The sequence below is a fragment of the Acyrthosiphon pisum genome, chromosome A1 (assembly GCF_005508785.2).
Source record: "Acyrthosiphon pisum isolate AL4f chromosome A1, pea_aphid_22Mar2018_4r6ur, whole genome shotgun sequence".
Taxonomy (NCBI): Eukaryota; Metazoa; Arthropoda; class Insecta; order Hemiptera; family Aphididae; genus Acyrthosiphon; species Acyrthosiphon pisum.
In genome coordinates, this window is record NC_042494.1 from 68,115,168 (window position 1) to 68,133,699 (window position 18,532).

The window sequence follows — 18,532 nt, forward strand, 5'->3', positions numbered from 1 at the left end:
TATGATCATATTACCTAATTAAATAAAGACATTTTTTTTTATCTAATGATTTGTTTTTGTTTATTAGCTCAACATGATGTTGTACAGCACGGCTGGACTCCAATCACAACTACTACTTCTGTGCTTGGTGTTGTGTTTGAATCCGGTGTAGCTTTGGCTGCAGATACACTCACATCATATGGCTCAATGGCGTGTTTCCAGAATAATCCCAGAATATTGACAGTATGATAGTTTTCTGTCTTAATTATTATTAGGAACCTAAAAGATTAACTTTATGATTGAATAAATCATGTTGTATCAACAGGTGAATCAAAATATTATTGTAGCTGCAGCAGGTGAATACTCCGATTATCAATTTATACGAGATGTTGTTGAAGAAAAAGTAAGGACTGAAAAGAGTCTTAACGATGGAATATCAATGAAACCAAAAGCTTTACACACTTGGCTGTCTCGTGTCTTGTACAACCGCAGAACAAAGATGAAGCCACTCTGGTCCACATTCTTAGTGGCTGGAATCCAAAATGATGTTCCCTTTTTGGGTGAAATCGATAAATTGGGAACAGCATTTGCAGATGAACAAATTGCTAGTGGCTATGGTGCGTACCTTGCATTGCCATTAATGCGTAAAGCTATTGATGAAAAACGTGAAAAATTCAATTCTAAATTAACAAAAGATGAAGCTATTGATCTACTTAAAAAGTGCATGGAAGTATTGTATTACAGGTATTTTAAAAATTATTTATTGTTTATTTTGTTGTACTCATTAATCCTGGTTTCAATATCTAACTTGTTTTAAATTCACAATTAACTATTATGATATATGTTACAGAGATGCAAGGAGCCACGATAAATATCAAATTGGTATTGTTACTAAAGACTCTGTTGAAGTACAAAATCTTGCATTGAAGCCGAGATGGGAAGTTGCCAAGTTGGTACAAGGATATGAATAAACTTGAAAATCTTATATAACATACAATTAATGAAATATTTCATATTATTTTATCATTATTTTAAAATAATTATTACATTTATGTAGGGATTACTTTTTTTTTTGCTAATAAAAATGTATATCATGGAAAAATATTTTAAAAACTATTCATTTTTTTATAATTACCTATATACAGTTTATTATATTATACTCGATCTTGAATTATTAAGGTGCGTACACACTAGCGTAACAAAACGGCGAACTTGTAACATGTAACAGTGTTCGTGTGTCATATGCGTGTAACAAATCTTCGAACTTGTACCATACTTCTGTAACAATCCGCTGATCCGCTGATTGTCGGTATTTTGGCGAAACATCAAAGGATGATACGCGTTCATGTTACAACATGTATGGACGAGATGACGAACAAAACCGTGTAACATCATACGAATAATAATATATTATATTACTATATTTTTATATTTTAGTATTATTATATTATGGGTATTAAAGTATATACTTCAACGAAGTTCGAGAGAGAACTTAATTTGTATCAACAATTAATAAAGGATACTTATATGCGGCTATGCCTATCGATTGTCGAAATAACTATTTATAGCTGGAATTTATTGTCGTATACTCGTATGATATTGTTACTACAATGTAAATTAATATACTTATATACAAAATCACAGCGTTCATTTTATTTTACCATTTCATCATGATATAAACAAATTAATACATTTAGTTGCCGATTAACCTCCGAGAACACACTATATAATCGTTTATTTTCATTTACTTATACATTTTGTCACGATGGCCTTCTGGACAAATGAAAATGTATTAAAACTTATTGAAATATATCGTAGTAAGGAAATTATTTGGGACCCTACAAACAAAAATCATTTTAATAAGATTTTAAAAAATGACGCTTGGAATGAAATAGCAAGTGAATTTTCCAATCACATTTCAACTGCAATCACGCCGGATGAGTGTAGAAATAAAATGGTGTCGATACAAGCTGCACATAGGAGAGAAAAAATGAAAATAAGGAAAAGTATAGGAACCGGTTCAGGTAAGTACATATTACCTAAACTAAATTATTTAATGGTTAAACATCAAATTTGTTCTCTCAGGTACTCAAGACGTGTATAGGTCATCATGGTTTGCATTTGAAAGCCTTGAATTTTTAATGAACAAAGATAATCCTCGTCAGAGAAGATGCACGGTAAATTTATAAATTATTATACAGATATTAGTAATTTAAAAAATATTGAAATATTTTTATTTCATGTTATTTACAGTAAAAATTAGTAAAATAACTAATAATTACATTTTTTTAAATATTTATAATATTTTTAAAATATTTAGATTATGCATATTTTTCTTGCCAAATAACATTTCCTTCATTAATACAGTATTGCATTATTTCTTCTCGTATTTGCATCGCATTCGTTGTAGATTTACGTGGTACCCTCTTTATTGGTCTGAGGGATGAAATTTCTTCATTATTGGTCTCCCGCCATGTTCCTTCAATAAAATTTCCATTTACTTCAGAGTCGAATATTCCATTGGGTGTATAAACAGCAGCTGAGGTATTATTTCTTCTTAAAAAATTATGAAGGTGTGCTATGGTCATAATAATTAGTTCTGATTTTTCTGGGTTCAATAACAGTGGCTTTCGGAGAACTCTAAAAACAGATGAAATAATACCAAAAACATTTTCCACCACTCGACGGGCTCGAGAAAGTCTATAGTTATATATTCGTTCTGGCGTGCCTTTAGAAAATAAGCCAGAAAAAGGTTTCATTATGTTGTCCGTTAAAGGAAATGCCCCATCACCAATAAAAAAAAATGGTATTTCTTTACGTCTACCCGGCAGTGGTGCTAATAACGGTAAACCTAGTGAATTGGATTTTAATTTTTTATTAAGTTGACAATCTTGAAATACACCTCCGTCCGAAATTCTTCCTTGGCAACCTGCATCGACGAATATGAAATTATAGTTCGCGTCGACAACAGCAAATAATACAATACTGAATGAAGATTTGTAGTTAAAATATTCACTCCCGGTATTGATAGGAGCTTGGATTACCACATGTTTTCCATCCATAGAACCCAATGTGTGCGGAAAGTTCCACTTAGTTTCAAAATCATTTGCAATTCCCAACCATTTTTCTGGTGTATTAGGTACCTGAAGTAACATTTAAAATAATAGCATTATAATGTAATGATAAAAAAGTCGCGTAAGCGGATATAGTTCTGCTGTACACTAGGTTCCAAGTGGGCAAGGATGGAAAACGTTATTAAACGGAAAAAAACAAAAAACGAAAACAATTAATAAAACAAAAAACAAATTAAAAACGATAGCCAAAAATCCCAAAAACTGAAAAAAATTTAATATCGAAATCAAAAACAAAAACGAAAATAAATTATAGTATTATACATTATTAAATTATTTTTACCACGGAAAAAACTTTCACTGAAGTCTTTACTTTTTAATCTATACCAATGTATACTTTTAAAATTTAAAAACATTTTAATTTTAAATCAGTAATTTTGAATTTTCTAATTTTTATATAAATTATAATTTTGATTTAAATTTTCAATATTAAGAATACCTAATTAATTTTAATTTTTAACTTTTAAGTGCATTTCTATATTGCGCGTTATTATTATAACTTAAAAGTTATAAGCTATAAGAATATAATATAAAAAAAAAACTTTAACCAAAAGCGATATTTTTTTAATCAATAAACAAAAACGAAAACGAAATAATTAAAAACGTTTTCCGTCCCTGCAAGTGGGTAACTGAAATGGATAGAATTCAATTTGAAATCAATGATATATAATATATTGTCTAATTATAATTATTATCATATAATAATGTCAGTCTAGGCTTTAGGATATTTTATTTATTTATAATTTTTAAATTTTTTTCACATTTTTATTTTATAGTATATATATTATATTTATTGAAAAAACTACTCGTAAGATAACATAATATGTACCTATTTAATAATAATAATATAGAACATAAATAAAATATTGATTACACAAAAATATAAAATATTAATTATGAATTATAATGTTGTCAAAAATTGAACTTATATAATGCATATAAAAAAAAAAAGAGGATAAGTGGATGTGGCTCTGCTGTACAGTAGGTTACAAGTGGGTCATTGTATAATGGATTGTATTAAGCTTGCATTCAATGATATTCTTTCATTGTATAAGAAAAACGATTCTGAGCGGAGACGGTTCGTCAGTCTGGATATTTTATATTCTCATTAATTATTATATCATTTAAGTTGAATTAATAATATAATATTATTACTTTTTATTCGTTTCTATGGTAATAAACAAAGCGTTAGAAATTAAAATCCAATTTTTAGCGGCTTTTCGTATTTTTTCGGTAGTTTTTACCGTGGCATTAAATAACTATTGATAAAATCGAAAAATGACCTCTCTAAAGTACCTACCATCTTGATTCAATTTGCTAAAAGATAAGGTACTATATGTTGAAATCGAAGTATTCCTCCTGGTAGAAATTTTGTATACAGGATATAAAAAGAAAAAAAATAAATAAATAAACACCATTGTAAAACCACTAGCTTCCTCGCTCCGCTCAAAATCTAAAAAATTTTGCGTTTATGTATTTTTAATATTTTTCAACTGCTATTTAAGCAATATAAATTTTTTTATGAATTTCTAATTCAAAATAATTTTGCACATTTAAACGTATTTCGTTAAAACTCAAAGTTCAAATGCTTATTATAAAAAAATTATGACTTTATAGGTATTTTTTAAAAAAAAAAACTAAAAAAAATTGAAAACTGAATATATCCGCAAACAACTCAAAAAGAGTCAAAATATTTTCAAAATTGTATGGTGTATAGAAAATGAAAATATAAACATTCAGTACAATTGTCATGTACCTATCTACAGTTATTCGTTTTTGAATTATAACAAAATAACAAAATCCTTATAATATTACGACAAATTTTTAATTTAAATTGACTTTCTTCTAAACATTTTTTTTTTTTGATAAAGTTAGACAAACTTATGAGGAATCTTATATTACATTTTCAATTCTTAGATTTAAAAAGAAACATTTTTACGAATTTCTAACTCAAGATAATTTTTTTTCAAAACATTTTTTTGAATTTTACGCCTTTTTTCAAAATTCGAACTTTAAATGCTTATAAAAGAAAATTGTGACTATGAATTTTTACAATTTTTCATCTTTTGAAAAAATAAATAAGGAGCCTTGTATTAAGTTGTCAAGCTTTTTTACTCAACAAATAAAGTTTTATTGACATTCATAGAAAAAAACTAATAAAATTGGAATGCAGTAAAAATGAATATTAGCTACTTATAAATATAATTATCCTCCATGTTAAATCAATCATAATAATAATTTTGTGGTATCATTATCATATTTTACTTACCTATATTATTAGTTTTTTTCCCCCAGTTTGAGCTATATTATTGGTTTAGAACGAAGAGGTTACATTTTCATAACTATTTTTATTTCTTCTTATGTAAATTATTTACAATCCCCATACTTTATTTTAGATGTCCGATGAAAATGCTCAAAGTGAAAGTAATCAATTGCATACTGATGAACCACAAATTACTCCAGAAAATCAAGGTACATCAACGCTGACATCAAAAAAAAGGAAAATTATCAACGAAGATAATATTAAATTAGATAAAGCTTTTAAAATTTTGGAGTCGGCGGCATCGGCCTCAGCTGAAAATACTGAAAGTCAATCATTTGGACAGTTTGTTGGAAAGAAATTAGAAACATACAACCAACAAGTTAGAAGTATTGTGCAATATGAAATGTCAAATATTTTATTTAAAGCAGATTCTGGATATTTTAATCAACAACTAACATCAACTTATCAAAATAACCACTACCGTTATAATTCTGATCCATCAAATTATAATTATAATTATAATTATAATCCACATAATTATCCGACAAACATACACACTTCACTACCACACACATTGCCAGCTCGTGAGACTAATATTACATCTTTCCCAGTACCACAAACATCACCAGCTACAATTACACAGACATCTACACCACATCCATCACCTGCAAATACTTATTATAATTATAATCCACATAATTATCCGACAAACATACACACTTCACTACCACACACATTGCCAGCTCGTGAGACTAATATTACATCTTTACCAGTACCACAAACATCACCAGCTACAATTACACAGGCATCTACACCACATACATCACCTGCAAATACGTATACCTCAGAAGAATTGGATTTTAGTGACATTATGTAGTGTGATTATATTTATTTTTTAACTTTGAATAATATTTTGTATTTTGTTGATTTTTATTAAAGATGATTTTTTTTTTTTATTTATTTGATTTTTTATGTGGCAAGTAGCTGTATTTTTTACAAATTTATTGTAATCTTTATATTACATTTTTGATATTATGTAATTATTATTTAATTTTGTGAGAAAAAAAAAATTTTTTTTTTTACTTTTAACAAGAAGTTTTAATTTATTTTTCACTTTGAATATTATTTTGTATTTTGTTGATTTTAATTAAATTTTAAAGATGATTTTTTTTGTTTATTTATTTTATTTTTATGTAGCTATATTCTATGCATATTTATTTTAATTTTAATATAATATTTTTACCTGGATGTTATCTTTTAAAACATCAATAATTGCTTCACACACTTCAGGAACTATGTTGCTTATAACTTGTTTGGACATTCTGAACAAATATTGTAAGCTTGTGAATGATTCGCCAGTTACTAGAAATCTCAGGGTTACTGCTAGCCTTTCCTGCACTGAAATCGGTTCTCTTAAAATTGTTTCACTTTTAACAATTTTAGGCCCAATCAAATTTATAAGAAAATCAAAATCTGTTGATGTCATTCTCATAAAATTTTGAAATTGTCCATTTATTTCTTGTATCCTTAAATCTTGTAATAAAGTGTTTCCTCCTGTCTCTTCACGCCGAGTATATAAATGCGTTGTCCACCATCGTCTTCGTCTTTTACTTTTTTTCTTCATAGCGAGATGAATATAAATGTACGCAGCAGCAGCTATTTGGAGCGACATGATTAGTGTCTATACTCGGACACTGTGAAAGTAACACTGACGTTTTTAATGGAAAAATTGAAATGTTACATGTTACATGTACATGTTTCAGGTACATGTTACAACTTTAATTTCTGTTGTAACATTTTGTCAAACTGTTACATGTTACAAGTTCACTATTTTGTTACGCTAGTGTGTACGCACCTTTATATGCACAATGCACATTCTCTGAATTCATATATATGTGGAAACAGGAGGTAGAAATAGCTATATATACAGGGTGATTCTTTTATCATGGACTACTCTTTATTTCTAAAAATATTAATGTTTATGAAAATATTTTTTTTTTAATTTTTTATCCTAATAATACTTTAAGTGTTTACTTTTTTGAATAACAACATACAGTTTTAATTTAATCTGAAAAATATTTTTCTAAGTATTTTGATACATACAAATCGTATTTAGGAATAGTAGTTAATTAGTTATATGTATTTATAGTTTAGATAAGCGAAATGGTACAACAGTTACCCCACAAAATTTTGTTTCACTCTTTAGATCATCTTAATTTCAAATCTAAACTCAAATATGATTTTTATGTCAATTATATAAATGTACATTTAATAATGTAGCTAGCGTATACAGCTTATATTTAGATATTGGTATATCGGATGTTCAAAAAACCGTTTTCAATAGACATATCAATAGATTCCTTGAGACTGAGGGTGTTCACACCTTTTTTTCAAGCTGCTAAAGAGTAGATCGTAGACCATAGTCCATAGCAGAGGCGGCTTGGACGTAATTACAAGAGGTGCACTGCACTCCCAAAAATATGGGGTGGGTGTATTTTTGTACATTTTTGGGAAACTGTTATCGTTAATACTTAATACTTAATACTACTACCATTTTTATGGACTATGATGATATTAATATAATCTACTTATAGAATCAGATTGCTATAGTCATTGTTATTACAGTCTATAGATGATAATATTATTAAAATATATTAAGAGGACGTCGAACCCGCATGTGTTGTCTAAGTCTTACACACGTATGACATAGAATATTATCGTTCGCTAGTTTCAATAGGGAAAATTTCAAAATCATTCTGAGTTATAAATTTATAAAAAATTTTATTTTTAAATCTAAGATTTGAAAATTTAATGCAAGATTCCTCATAAATTTGTCTTATCTTAATCAAAAAAAAAATGTCAACAAGAAAGTCAAATTAAATTTCTATGAGCGTTTGAAATTCATATTTTTACAACATTTGATATTCATGAGATTTCTCATGTAACGATTTCCTTATTTTGTTGTAATTAAAATATGAATGACTGTAGATCCATTAAAATTTCACTGAGTGTTTATTTTATCAATTCTTATACTTGAAAAAATTTTCAAAGTATTTCGACTCTTTTTGAGCTGTTTACGGACATTGTTAGTTTTCAATTCTTTTAGTTTTTTTTTTCTATTAATATCAGTAAAATTTTATTTGATGGTTGAAAAAGTGTGAAAATTTAATACAAGACTCCTGATATATTGTTACAACAGCAGTTGAAAAATATTAAAAATACATTTTTTAATAAGCATTTATAGTTCGAATTTCAACAAAATTTATAAAATTTAAAATTTAATAATTATTTTGTAGTTAAAAATTTATAAAATATTCAACTTTTATAGCTAAGGACTGACAATTTAAAAAAAGGTTCCATGTAAATAGGTTATATATAAATTACTTTTTCACAATAATATCATTAAATATAGGTACTTAGTAATATCATACGCTGTGTCGCTGTCTGACCGTCTTCGCTCAGAATCATTTTTCTTATATAATGATATATCATTGAATTCAAATTTAACATTATCCAATATAGTGACCTACTTGTAACCTACTGTACAGCGTACCAATACCGACTTGCCCACCTTTTTAGTTTTTAATTTTACTATTACAGTTAGGTAACGGTAATGGAACGTGGAACTATACAGACTTATTTTATTAAAATTTAGGTAATTTATAGTAGGTACCTATGGGATACAAAAAACGGATGAACATACATAGCTTAAACTTTAAATAGGATATTATTTATTGATATAGGAATAATTATATGAACTGTTTTATGTGAAAAATAATTAAGAATACTTTATTTGCCTTAATACATTGTTATTTTGTTTCATTTTCATTTTTCCCATCAATTTTTAAATGTGTACCTACCTATATTCTATTATTTACGACAGCCCCAATCTTAACTTATATTATGAGGCAAATGTAAAAACGCACATAATAACCATTTGAAAATATAATATACTGATTATTTGTTTACTCCCCCCCCCCAGATTTTTTCTTCTAGTAGCCAAAAAATAGTGGGTTGGGCGCATGGTCTCTCTCCCCCCAGTGGGCTCCCTTGGTAGTAGTGTTTAAAATGTAGGTGGGTGGTCAGAATTAATATGTGCACTCCTAATATCAATTGTCTCAATCCGCCACTGGTCCATAGTTCACATATGAAACAATTCAGCTCACGGAAAAAGAATATTTTTTGTTTACTTAAATAGTTCAAGTTGCCATTGGTTACATAATATTATTTTACTATTATAATTATCAGTAAATACGTGGAATATGTTTTTACAAATACCTATATTCATAAAAAACATCATTGGCACGTGTGGAGGACAGCTAATTCTATATAATGATATTTTATTCTTCATTTTTTTTTTTAGTATCTTTAGCATCGGCAAGGCATAGATAGCCATGTCCATAGTATGTTTTAATCTATAAAATTCTACCTTAAATCATGATAATTTAAAGTATTTACAGTTATTCATTTTTTAATTAAACCAAAAATCAAAATCAATTATATCAAAAACTGGTTTTGAGTAAACTTTTGTTTTTCTTAGTTAATTTGAAAAATAGGTACTACTAAACATTTTCCTATTACAAAATACATTAAAGTGAAAAATTTAAGCATTTTTACTGCTCCAAAAGGTGATGATGGGCACAAAAATAAATAAAACATACATCATTGTTAAATCAATACATTTATCACTCCGCTCAGAATCAATAATGTAATTCAATAAACTGTATTTAAGATACTAATATCAATGAAAACATAATAGGAGTTTGTACAGTATTTGTACAAATAAGTCTAATATAATATTATTGATATAACGACTGGTAAAAAAAAACAAAAACAATACATATACAAATAATTCAAATTATAATATATTTTCAAAAAATCTAATTTTTCAACAAAATAATAATAATAATAATAATAATAATATAATAAAGATGATCAAAGAATCGATTATCTTATATAAGACACCAATATAAATATTACTGATAATAAATGGAGAAAAGATATAAATGAGGTTTCCTTAAATGATAGCTATTTATGTAAAAATAATAATAATAAGAGAGTTAACACATTTAATTGAGAATAGTATGACGATCATAGATATTTTTTCTTTGTTCTTTCACCTGTTTCTTCCATTTATCTTGTTGATGTCCAAATCGGTTGAGGACATTACTGCTGTTGGCTATAGATACCATTGGATCACTTCCTCTCCTTGCATTTAACGATACAGCTGGTGGGGCTTCATCCTATATTCAAAAGTAGTTGGTAAAAATATGTTTGTTAACATACTTTTTAATTATTATTTAATATAAATAAATTAGAAAGATAAGTACTTTATAATTTAAATAAAAAATAAAAAATCAATACAAACACATGCATTAAATTATTTAAAACTTCTAAAAATAAATTCATAATAATTTTAAGCCTAGCATTTGTCACACAATATTTTTTTACTATATTCTTATAACAGACATTAAAGGACCCACATAGTGCAATAGACACACCTATTGTATCCAGAAATGAACATAAGTAACAACATCAAGCACACGGATCATGATGACCAAGTTAAAAACACCTTATAATTGATTTATTATTTAACAAGCAAGGCATTCTGGATATAGTGGTAAAAAAATATGTATATTATTCTAATGACAGGAAAAAACCAAACAAGCACAACAATACAAAACTCAAATAGTATGTCCAACTACAACAATATTTACTGTATAAACCATATCTTGGATTTTTGTAATTTTTCCATTTTCTTTTGACATGATCATGTCAAAATACTTTTGTATATCACGGAACGTTAGGAAAGAACTGCTGTTATTATATATTTTTGTAAGAAAATTTGGGAGAGAATGGTTGGACTTACAAAACTACCGCTATCGGATATGGTCGCCTCCAATAAAGAACATACCTCTTCGTTGGTGTGCTCTACGTATGCTCCAACTAGCTTGCGTCTTCTAATCATTGGCTCCAGACATAGCAGGAAAAACATGTACATCACCAAACATGATATCACGCAAAGCACGATTAATACAACCACCTAAATAATATAATATGTAAGAATTAAAAAATTAGTAACATATTATTCAACTTATGTAAGACAAACTTGTTACTTTCATAGTTGTAGTGTTTCTACTCTCATAAGTACAAGTGCATCGCGGGCATAATTCTTTTTTTGTATTATTCACTTCACCAATAATTGGTAAGCTTACTCCATTACAATCACTGAAAAACAATTAGATTATTATTAATAATTATTTATGTGAATTAAAATGAACATTATTTTAACTCACTTGCTGGGAAGAACATTAGCTATATATAATTTATTATACATTTCTGTACCATTCACTATAGTACATACACATTTGCAACGGGCATCTTCATATGATTCAGCCTGAAAAATACACCTGTTCAATTAGAAAAATTCATGTTTTCTAAAAAATGTTCTTTTTCTTAACAATTATAAATGAGTGAATAAACACAAGAAGAAATTAAAACAGCATTTTACTCATTTAGAAGGAAATGTTATTTATAATTATTTTTCAGATTCTACAAAAAAAAATACAAGTATTTATTATTCTTGTATACTTAATATTTTGGTTAAAAACAATAGTAAGGATATCAGGCCTATGGGGTACTGCTTCTTTTGTTACATCCATTCTTGTAGTCATTCTTTATTTAATGCCAAAGAGCACATTTATTTAACTGACAAGATAAATAAATAAAATTTAAATAACAAAATCCATAATATAACATACTTATCAGATTAATTGGCAGTATTAAAATATGTAATTTTTGTATGGCTCAATAAAATGTGAATAGGTAATTAAAAATAAACACATATTATTTAATTCCATATTTTGATATTTTGAATTTTAACGTTTATAGGTAGTCCCAATCATGATAAATATATTTTATACAGTAAATACTTATACCTAACTAATTGTAAGAAAAATGTACATTACAGTATGTGAACTATGTCAAAAATCGACACGTAAAAAGCTTACCTTCAACAAGGTGATCAACGATAACACGCCTACCAAAACAGGAATCTTCACCATTTTGTGTTGTACTATGATACCTAATAGAAGTTAAGTTTAACAAGAGACGCTACTACAGCAGAAAAAAAGGTCTTGAGCATGACAATTATTATTATTCAGTTGTTTTGAAACTTCGAGAATTTGATGACAGAAAAAACAATAACAGAATCACCAATAAGGTAATAAAGCACCGACTATAATGATCGAAGCCAACCGTTCAATATATTAAAAAGGATTTATTATCACGATTAGCATTATGTAATATTCCGATGTTTTGTTTACGCGAATTGTGAAAAAATTTAATATATTATATAAAATAGGTAATTAAAAAAATGCCTTAGATACCTATAATTACTAATTAGTAAAGTAGTAAATACTAACTAGTAGCACAGAATAGGAGAAATAGTAGAATACTAAAATATTATTATGATAATAAATAATAATAATATTTTATTCTGTGATAATATGATCAAAGCCATAACATTGCATTGTTCTATGGTGTATTGGTATTACCCACTATTACAGATAGACCATAGACATATAAATGTTGATAGTACTATCAAGTTCTATACCGTTACTAAAATCTGATAACGAATAATGATTGACCGGCGTCAATGACCAATGTGCAAAAGGCAAATATTATGCCAAATTGAGACGAAGTGTATGAATTTTGATTTTTGAATAATTCAATTTTTTCGGACGTTCCGACTTTGGCAGTTGTATTAAGGAACTAAGAAAATTATAATATTGTATACGATAGTTACTTAACTGCCGTACTGCTGTCGTATTTTTCTTTCGAACCCTATCAATGGAGCAAGCACGGTTTTCAGTTGTCACGGACAGACCAAATGGTATACCACATACAAACAGACCCAGACTTGGATCACTGAAACACTCAAACTCTCAAGTCGACACTCCGGCATTCATGTTTTACACAAAAGTAAAAAAGTCCAAATCCCTTAAAATAATGTTACATATTTTTGGCATAATTCTTATAGTGTGGAAGTGTGCCATACATATCGAGAGAACTGTTTGAAAAAATTGTACCTGACGATCAGGCCTTGTTCAATTTTCCATTACCAACATGTCTGAGTTTCCTCCAGCCACTGAAAGAGTTTAAACGCGGTCTTAACTCGTTTGTTGGTCTTGAGGTATATATTAATTTTATTACTAACACTGCTCACTAATATTTGTATAAAAACACATGCAAATATCTAGGGAATGTAGCTGCACTGTGATTATAATTTTAAATTCATGTATTGTTATTTAGAGTTTTATTATTCAGACATTGAAAAATAATGATTTTAATTTTTATTAAATCTTAATGATTAAGTCTTTGATTAAGTCTTAATTTGAAAAATGTTGGTAATTTTATTAACACGTTGACTGCCACCGGCCGCCATCGGTCACACGATTATGCATCATCTGTACGCCAAGTATATTTTTCAGTGTCATTTCAAATTTGTATATTATACTACGTATTTGAAAAAAAGTTTAAAAATATAAAAAAAATAAAAAAAATAAAAAAATACATTTATTACATCAAAAAATTTGTAATGATTCCCACTACACCACGGCACTTTTTTGGGTGCATTATTGTAGCGCCATGGAAAAGTTAAGAATATAAAACCATATTCATTTATGGCCGCCGGCGGTCATGTGGTGTAGTAGTAATGATCAACTGTGGCCGCCGGCGGTCACAAAAACATACAATTTGAAATTTACAAATGACCGCCGGCGGCCACATGGCAGTCAACGTGTTAAAATATTTGACTTTTAGGATCAGAGCAAAGGCGGGTTGACAATTATATTTTAGAGTGATAACTTTAAACATTTTACTGGCCTACCCACAGTTTAAGCTTTACCATGACAAATTAGATAGGTATCATCACAGTTGTACTAGTTTTGCGCAGTAGATACGCATCTCCTTCACCTCCGGTTTATATCGTAGTTCTCCACTTCTCATTGGTTGATTTTGTTCTATGTTATATATGTATGTATGTGATTGACAACCAATAAGAAGTGGAGAACTACGATATAGGCGAAGTAAAGAGCAGAAGATGTGTATTAAAATACTGTGATGATACCTATCTAATTTGTCATGAGCTTAACTACAAAAAAAACTAGGAACTCTAATCAAAAATTGTAATTAATAATACTTTTTTTTGGACGTTAGTATTATACTAACAAAAAAAATAATTAAAAAAACCATAACCTCATGGCTAATTTAAAAATATAAAATATTTTCAATACTACTTATCTCATAAGAGTATTTAATTAAATTTCATTAGGTTAAAATTTTAATATTACAACAATAGAATTTTATTAATTTCATTTAAGTTTAATAACATTGACAAAAAACAGAATGGAATTTATACTTTATTGTCCATTAGTATCTAATAATTTACTTGTATAATTTCTATTTGAATGATTTGTGTTTTAAGTATTATTTCAAAGTTAAATATTTACATTTTCCAGAAATACTTGTCATGCTGCTCAATAACTGACTATGCGGTGGATACCCCACAAGGTTACAATAAAAAAGATTGTGTTGCTATAAAAACCAAAAGTGGAAATCAATTAATCAACCATGAAAAGTAAATAGGATTACAGCTATTTAAAAATTGTATATTATATTAATAATAAACAATTTGCCTATTTTAATTTAATTTAAAATGTTAAAAGTAGTTTCTTTTTTACTATTCATTTAATTCATAATATAGTAAAACTTCCGTTAACAGTCACCTCTATAGGACGGTTACCTTTATGTAACAGTCAATTTATTTGGTCCCGTCGAGTGTATCCTAGCGTTATTCTACCTCTGTAGGACGGGCACCTCTAAATAGCGGTCATTATTTACAGTCCTTTTGGTGACCGTTATATGGAAGTTCTACTGTATGTATTATATTATTATAATTGATTATAAATACTATAGCTTGCTCACTGGCTGGTTTTCCTTTGGCACAAAACATTTACTCCTGGTAGATGGCGGGGTAACGTGACTATTAGCAATTACAACGTTACCCGACCTTACTAACCACAAGTCCGCTTCCAATAACACGGTCTCCTGGTTTAGTAAGGTGGGATAACGTTGTAATCACTAGTAGTCACGTCGCCTCGCCATCTACCGGGAGTAAAAATGTTGTGCCACTGAAAAACCGACCAGTGAGCAATCTATAGTATTTATAATCATTGTTATTATGTAAACAAATAAGTTGCATTTCATTTTAATTTTTTTCTAAGGTTCATTGTTTCAGAAAAATAACTTATGTTACAATGAGACACAAATTAAAGTTATAACATTTCTGCATCAATTCTAATAAAAACTTACATTGTGTTGTATATTTTATTAATATATGTTGTATTTAGGTATATGGATATTATAGAAGTATTCAAACCCACTATGTATGTTACCCTAAGCATTTCAGACATTAATTTGAATAGTTCACTTTCATCCATTGAAAAGTCAGTTAATATTTCAAATAGACTCTTTAAGAGTTGCCTGGAACGGCATCATCAATCAGAAGTGAGTATTTATTTATTTGTATAAGTAAATGTTCTTAAAGAAGCTTAACTATATAATATATCATTTAGAATTTATGAATATAAATAAAATTTAGTAGGGTTCTGTTCTTGAATTTGCATAGTTTTTGTGAAGTTGTGAAATACAAAGGCGTTGCATATTACGGTATGTATACAAAAAAGGCATTTTTGACAAAATTTAAGCATTTAAATGTTGTAATAGTGCATATTATCAATATTATGTATGAGTTTTTAACACACTATCGGATTTATTGTCTAATGGGCAATGGTTTATAATTAGAGACCGGAATTATATGCACTATATAAAGTATATATATTATTCATATGAAAATAATTATTCACGATCAAAATGGCAAAATATGCTGCTAAATACACAAAAAAATTCAAAACACGCCGTAATAATATATAATTATAATATATATTATGCATTAGAAATTTGGACCAAAATAAAAAAAGTTTATAACTTTTTTTTTAAATTTATGTTACTGTTACATATTATTTATAATACAGAATATCTTAAGTAGACTGTATTGTAAGATTATCTTTGTAATATAATAGATAAAAACTTATAGGTAAATCAGATTTGTATTCATTAAAAAATTTTTAGAATCTTAACCAACAAATTATATATGTATTAATTTTATATTTGTATTATATTTAGTTCAGTGGGTTCAATCAAAGATCCTTCATAAACCGTGGTAGTAACCATGTAATTATTTCTTTTATGTTATTTCAGCAGCATAGTTGTTATAAATACTATGTTAAAAACAAAACTATGTTGCACAAAAAATATATAAATAACAATTATAAAAAAGATTTATATGATTTTGTTAATAGATTTGATTTCTTTTTATTTTAAAGAAGACCAGGGAAAGATTAAAAAGTTAATAATAAAATACACAAATTACATGATTTAATAACTAAATATGCCGTAACCCCTCTAATAAGCATCAATATGTGAAATAAATTTTCATCTATGAGCTCAGCTGGATTTGAAACCCTCATAGTTGTGCATACACTCAGTATGAATAAGAAAATGCATACAATTCTGGTCTCTACTTATAATAATTGTATACTTTATTCATAAACTATAATCGTATTATAAGAGAACAGTGGTAATATGGGCCTATGTTGTGTGAAATTGAGTGAAAACCATTAAATAAAAATATTAAATACAAACACAAAAATGTATTACATATTTAAATTATTTAAAAAAAAAAAAAAATTATAATGTCCACTAAATAATGAACATGGTTATTTTAAATAATGTTTTTTAGAACTATGTATTAAATTAAATATCCAATGATAATACATGTAACATTATATTAAAAAAATTTGACATACATTTTGTTATTATTTTAGATTCTGAGTGGAACGATGAATGTATTGATTTTACAATGATGTGTGTTTTTTTTTTTTTTTGTGTCTGTCATCACGGTTTGGGGCAGTGAAACTGCTTCAATTTTCTTCAACAGTATCTTGTTTGATGGGAAAGTGAATCTAGTTGGTGCATTCAGGAGGTTAAAATTTGAAATTTCATATAGTTTTCAAAAGCGCCGTGAAAAACAAAAGAAAAAATAAGGAAAAACGGGAATTTTTACGCAAAATCTGTTTTAAAGAAAATTGATTTTGGTTTTTGGTGTAACTTTAAAACAAATGACTGTAGATACATGAAATTTTCACTGGTTGTTTATATTTTCATTTTCTATACATGATACATTTTTCAAAATATTTTGATTTGTTTTGAGCTGTTTACGGACAATTTCAGTTTCCAATATTATTCGTTTTATTTTTCTATGAATGTCAATAAAACATTATTTGTTGAGTAAAAATACTTGAAAATTTAATACAAGGATCCTACTATATTGTTACAATGACATTTGAAAAATATTAAAAATCCTTAGTCATAATTTTTTTTTATTAACATTTAAAGTTCAAAAATTGACAAAATATGTAAAAATCACGAAAATTAGCAAATTATTTTTAGTTAAGAATTCGTAAAAATTTTTCTTTTTAGAACTAAGATTTTAAAATGTTACACAAGATTTCTTATAGGATAATCTACCTGTATCTAAAAAAAAATGTCTATAAGAAACTCAAATTAAATTTTTATGATCGTTTGAAATTCATTTTTTTACAACATTTGATATTCACTCGATTTCTTACGTAACGATTTTCTTATTTTGTTGTAATTAAAAAACGAGTGACTGCAGAAACTTGAAAATTTCACTGAATGTTTATATTAGCATTTTCTATTTACGATAAAATTTTGAAAATAATTTGACTCTTTTTGAGCTGTTTACGGACATTTTCAGTTTCCATTTTTTTTTTCTATAAATATCGATAAAATTTTATTTGTTGGTTAAAAAAGCTTAAAAATTTAATAGAAGGCTCCTAGTATATTGTTTCAATGGCAGATGAAAAAAATTAAAAATCCATAGCCACAATTTTTTTTTATAAGCATCTAAATTTCAAATATTGACAAAATACGTATAAATGACCAAAATTTGCAAATTATTTTGAGTTAGAAATTCATGAAAACTTTCTTTTTAAATCTAAGATTTGAAAATTTA

At 27.3% G+C, this 18,532-nt stretch overlaps 5 protein-coding genes across 8 annotated transcripts in view; 3 read left to right on the top strand and 2 right to left on the bottom strand.

Moving 5' to 3' along the window:
* Positions 1–9: 9 nt before the first annotated feature.
* Positions 10–1,083, top strand: LOC115032977 (proteasome subunit beta type-4-like). Its single transcript, XM_029487414.1, has 3 exons — positions 10–222; positions 305–723; positions 830–1,083. The coding sequence occupies exons 1-3, from the start codon at positions 46–48 to the stop codon at positions 948–950; spliced, it is 717 nt and encodes a 238-aa protein (XP_029343274.1). The 5' UTR covers positions 10–45; the 3' UTR covers positions 951–1,083.
* Positions 1,041–6,311, top strand: LOC107882958. Its single transcript, XM_016802174.2, has 3 exons — positions 1,041–2,003; positions 2,065–2,156; positions 5,507–6,311. Exons 1-3 carry the CDS (start codon positions 1,745–1,747, stop codon positions 6,248–6,250), a joined length of 1,095 nt encoding a protein of 364 aa, XP_016657663.1. The 5' UTR covers positions 1,041–1,744; the 3' UTR covers positions 6,251–6,311.
* Positions 2,252–7,332, bottom strand: LOC103308527. The gene is made up of 2 exons (XM_008182041.3): positions 6,617–7,332; positions 2,252–3,122 (listed from the first exon to the last, which is right to left on the bottom strand). The coding sequence occupies exons 1-2, from the start codon at positions 7,043–7,045 to the stop codon at positions 2,301–2,303; spliced, it is 1,251 nt and encodes a 416-aa protein (XP_008180263.1). The 5' UTR covers positions 7,046–7,332; the 3' UTR covers positions 2,252–2,300.
* A 2,884-nt stretch (positions 7,333–10,216) lies between these two features.
* Positions 10,217–18,532, bottom strand: part of LOC100169149 (uncharacterized protein CG1161-like) — a 10,843-nt gene continuing 2,527 nt past the window's right edge. For 2 of the 4 annotated variants that reach the window (XM_008182021.3, XM_008182020.3), the window contains exons 2-5: positions 11,670–11,770; positions 11,490–11,601; positions 11,243–11,416; positions 10,217–10,616 (exon numbers count right to left, since the gene is read on the bottom strand). In XM_008182021.3, the coding sequence (XP_008180243.1) occupies positions 10,443–10,616; positions 11,243–11,416; positions 11,490–11,601; positions 11,670–11,710 (501 nt within the window). In that variant the 5' untranslated portion in view covers positions 11,711–11,770 and the 3' untranslated portion in view covers positions 10,217–10,442. 4 annotated transcript variants of the gene reach the window in all.
* Positions 13,013–18,532, top strand: part of LOC100167096 (queuine tRNA-ribosyltransferase accessory subunit 2) — an 11,803-nt gene continuing 6,283 nt past the window's right edge. Inside the window, exons 1-4 of the mRNA XM_001945496.5 lie at positions 13,013–13,356; positions 13,415–13,567; positions 14,895–15,013; positions 15,786–15,942. Of these exons, the coding sequence (XP_001945531.2) occupies positions 13,225–13,356; positions 13,415–13,567; positions 14,895–15,013; positions 15,786–15,942 (561 nt within the window). The 5' untranslated portion in view covers positions 13,013–13,224. The remainder of the gene's footprint in view (positions 13,357–13,414; positions 13,568–14,894; positions 15,014–15,785; positions 15,943–18,532) is intronic.

What these genes read in the sequence shown, in the direction of transcription:
- LOC115032977 (XM_029487414.1), top strand. Translation starts at nt 46, where the DNA reads ATGATTTGTTTTTGTTTATTAGCTCAACATGATGTTGTACAGCACGGC. An exon ending in ATAATCCCAGAATATTGACA is followed by an intron (nt 223 to 304) that starts GTATGATAGTTT and finishes TTGTATCAACAG; the next exon opens with GTGAATCAAAATATTATTGT. An exon ending in ATGGAAGTATTGTATTACAG is followed by an intron (nt 724 to 829) that starts GTATTTTAAAAA and finishes TATATGTTACAG; the next exon opens with AGATGCAAGGAGCCACGATA.
- LOC107882958 (XM_016802174.2), top strand. Translation starts at nt 1,745, where the DNA reads ATGGCCTTCTGGACAAATGAAAATGTATTAAAACTTATTGAAATATAT. An exon ending in AAGTATAGGAACCGGTTCAG is followed by an intron (nt 2,004 to 2,064) that starts GTAAGTACATAT and finishes TTGTTCTCTCAG; the next exon opens with GTACTCAAGACGTGTATAGG. An exon ending in CTCGTCAGAGAAGATGCACG is followed by an intron (nt 2,157 to 5,506) that starts GTAAATTTATAA and finishes ACTTTATTTTAG; the next exon opens with ATGTCCGATGAAAATGCTCA.
- LOC103308527 (XM_008182041.3), bottom strand. Translation starts at nt 7,045, where the DNA reads ATGTCGCTCCAAATAGCTGCTGCTGCGTACATTTATATTCATCTCGCT. An exon ending in TTTTAAAAGATAACATCCAG is followed by an intron (nt 3,123 to 6,616) that starts GTAAAAATATTA and finishes ATGTTACTTCAG; the next exon opens with GTACCTAATACACCAGAAAA.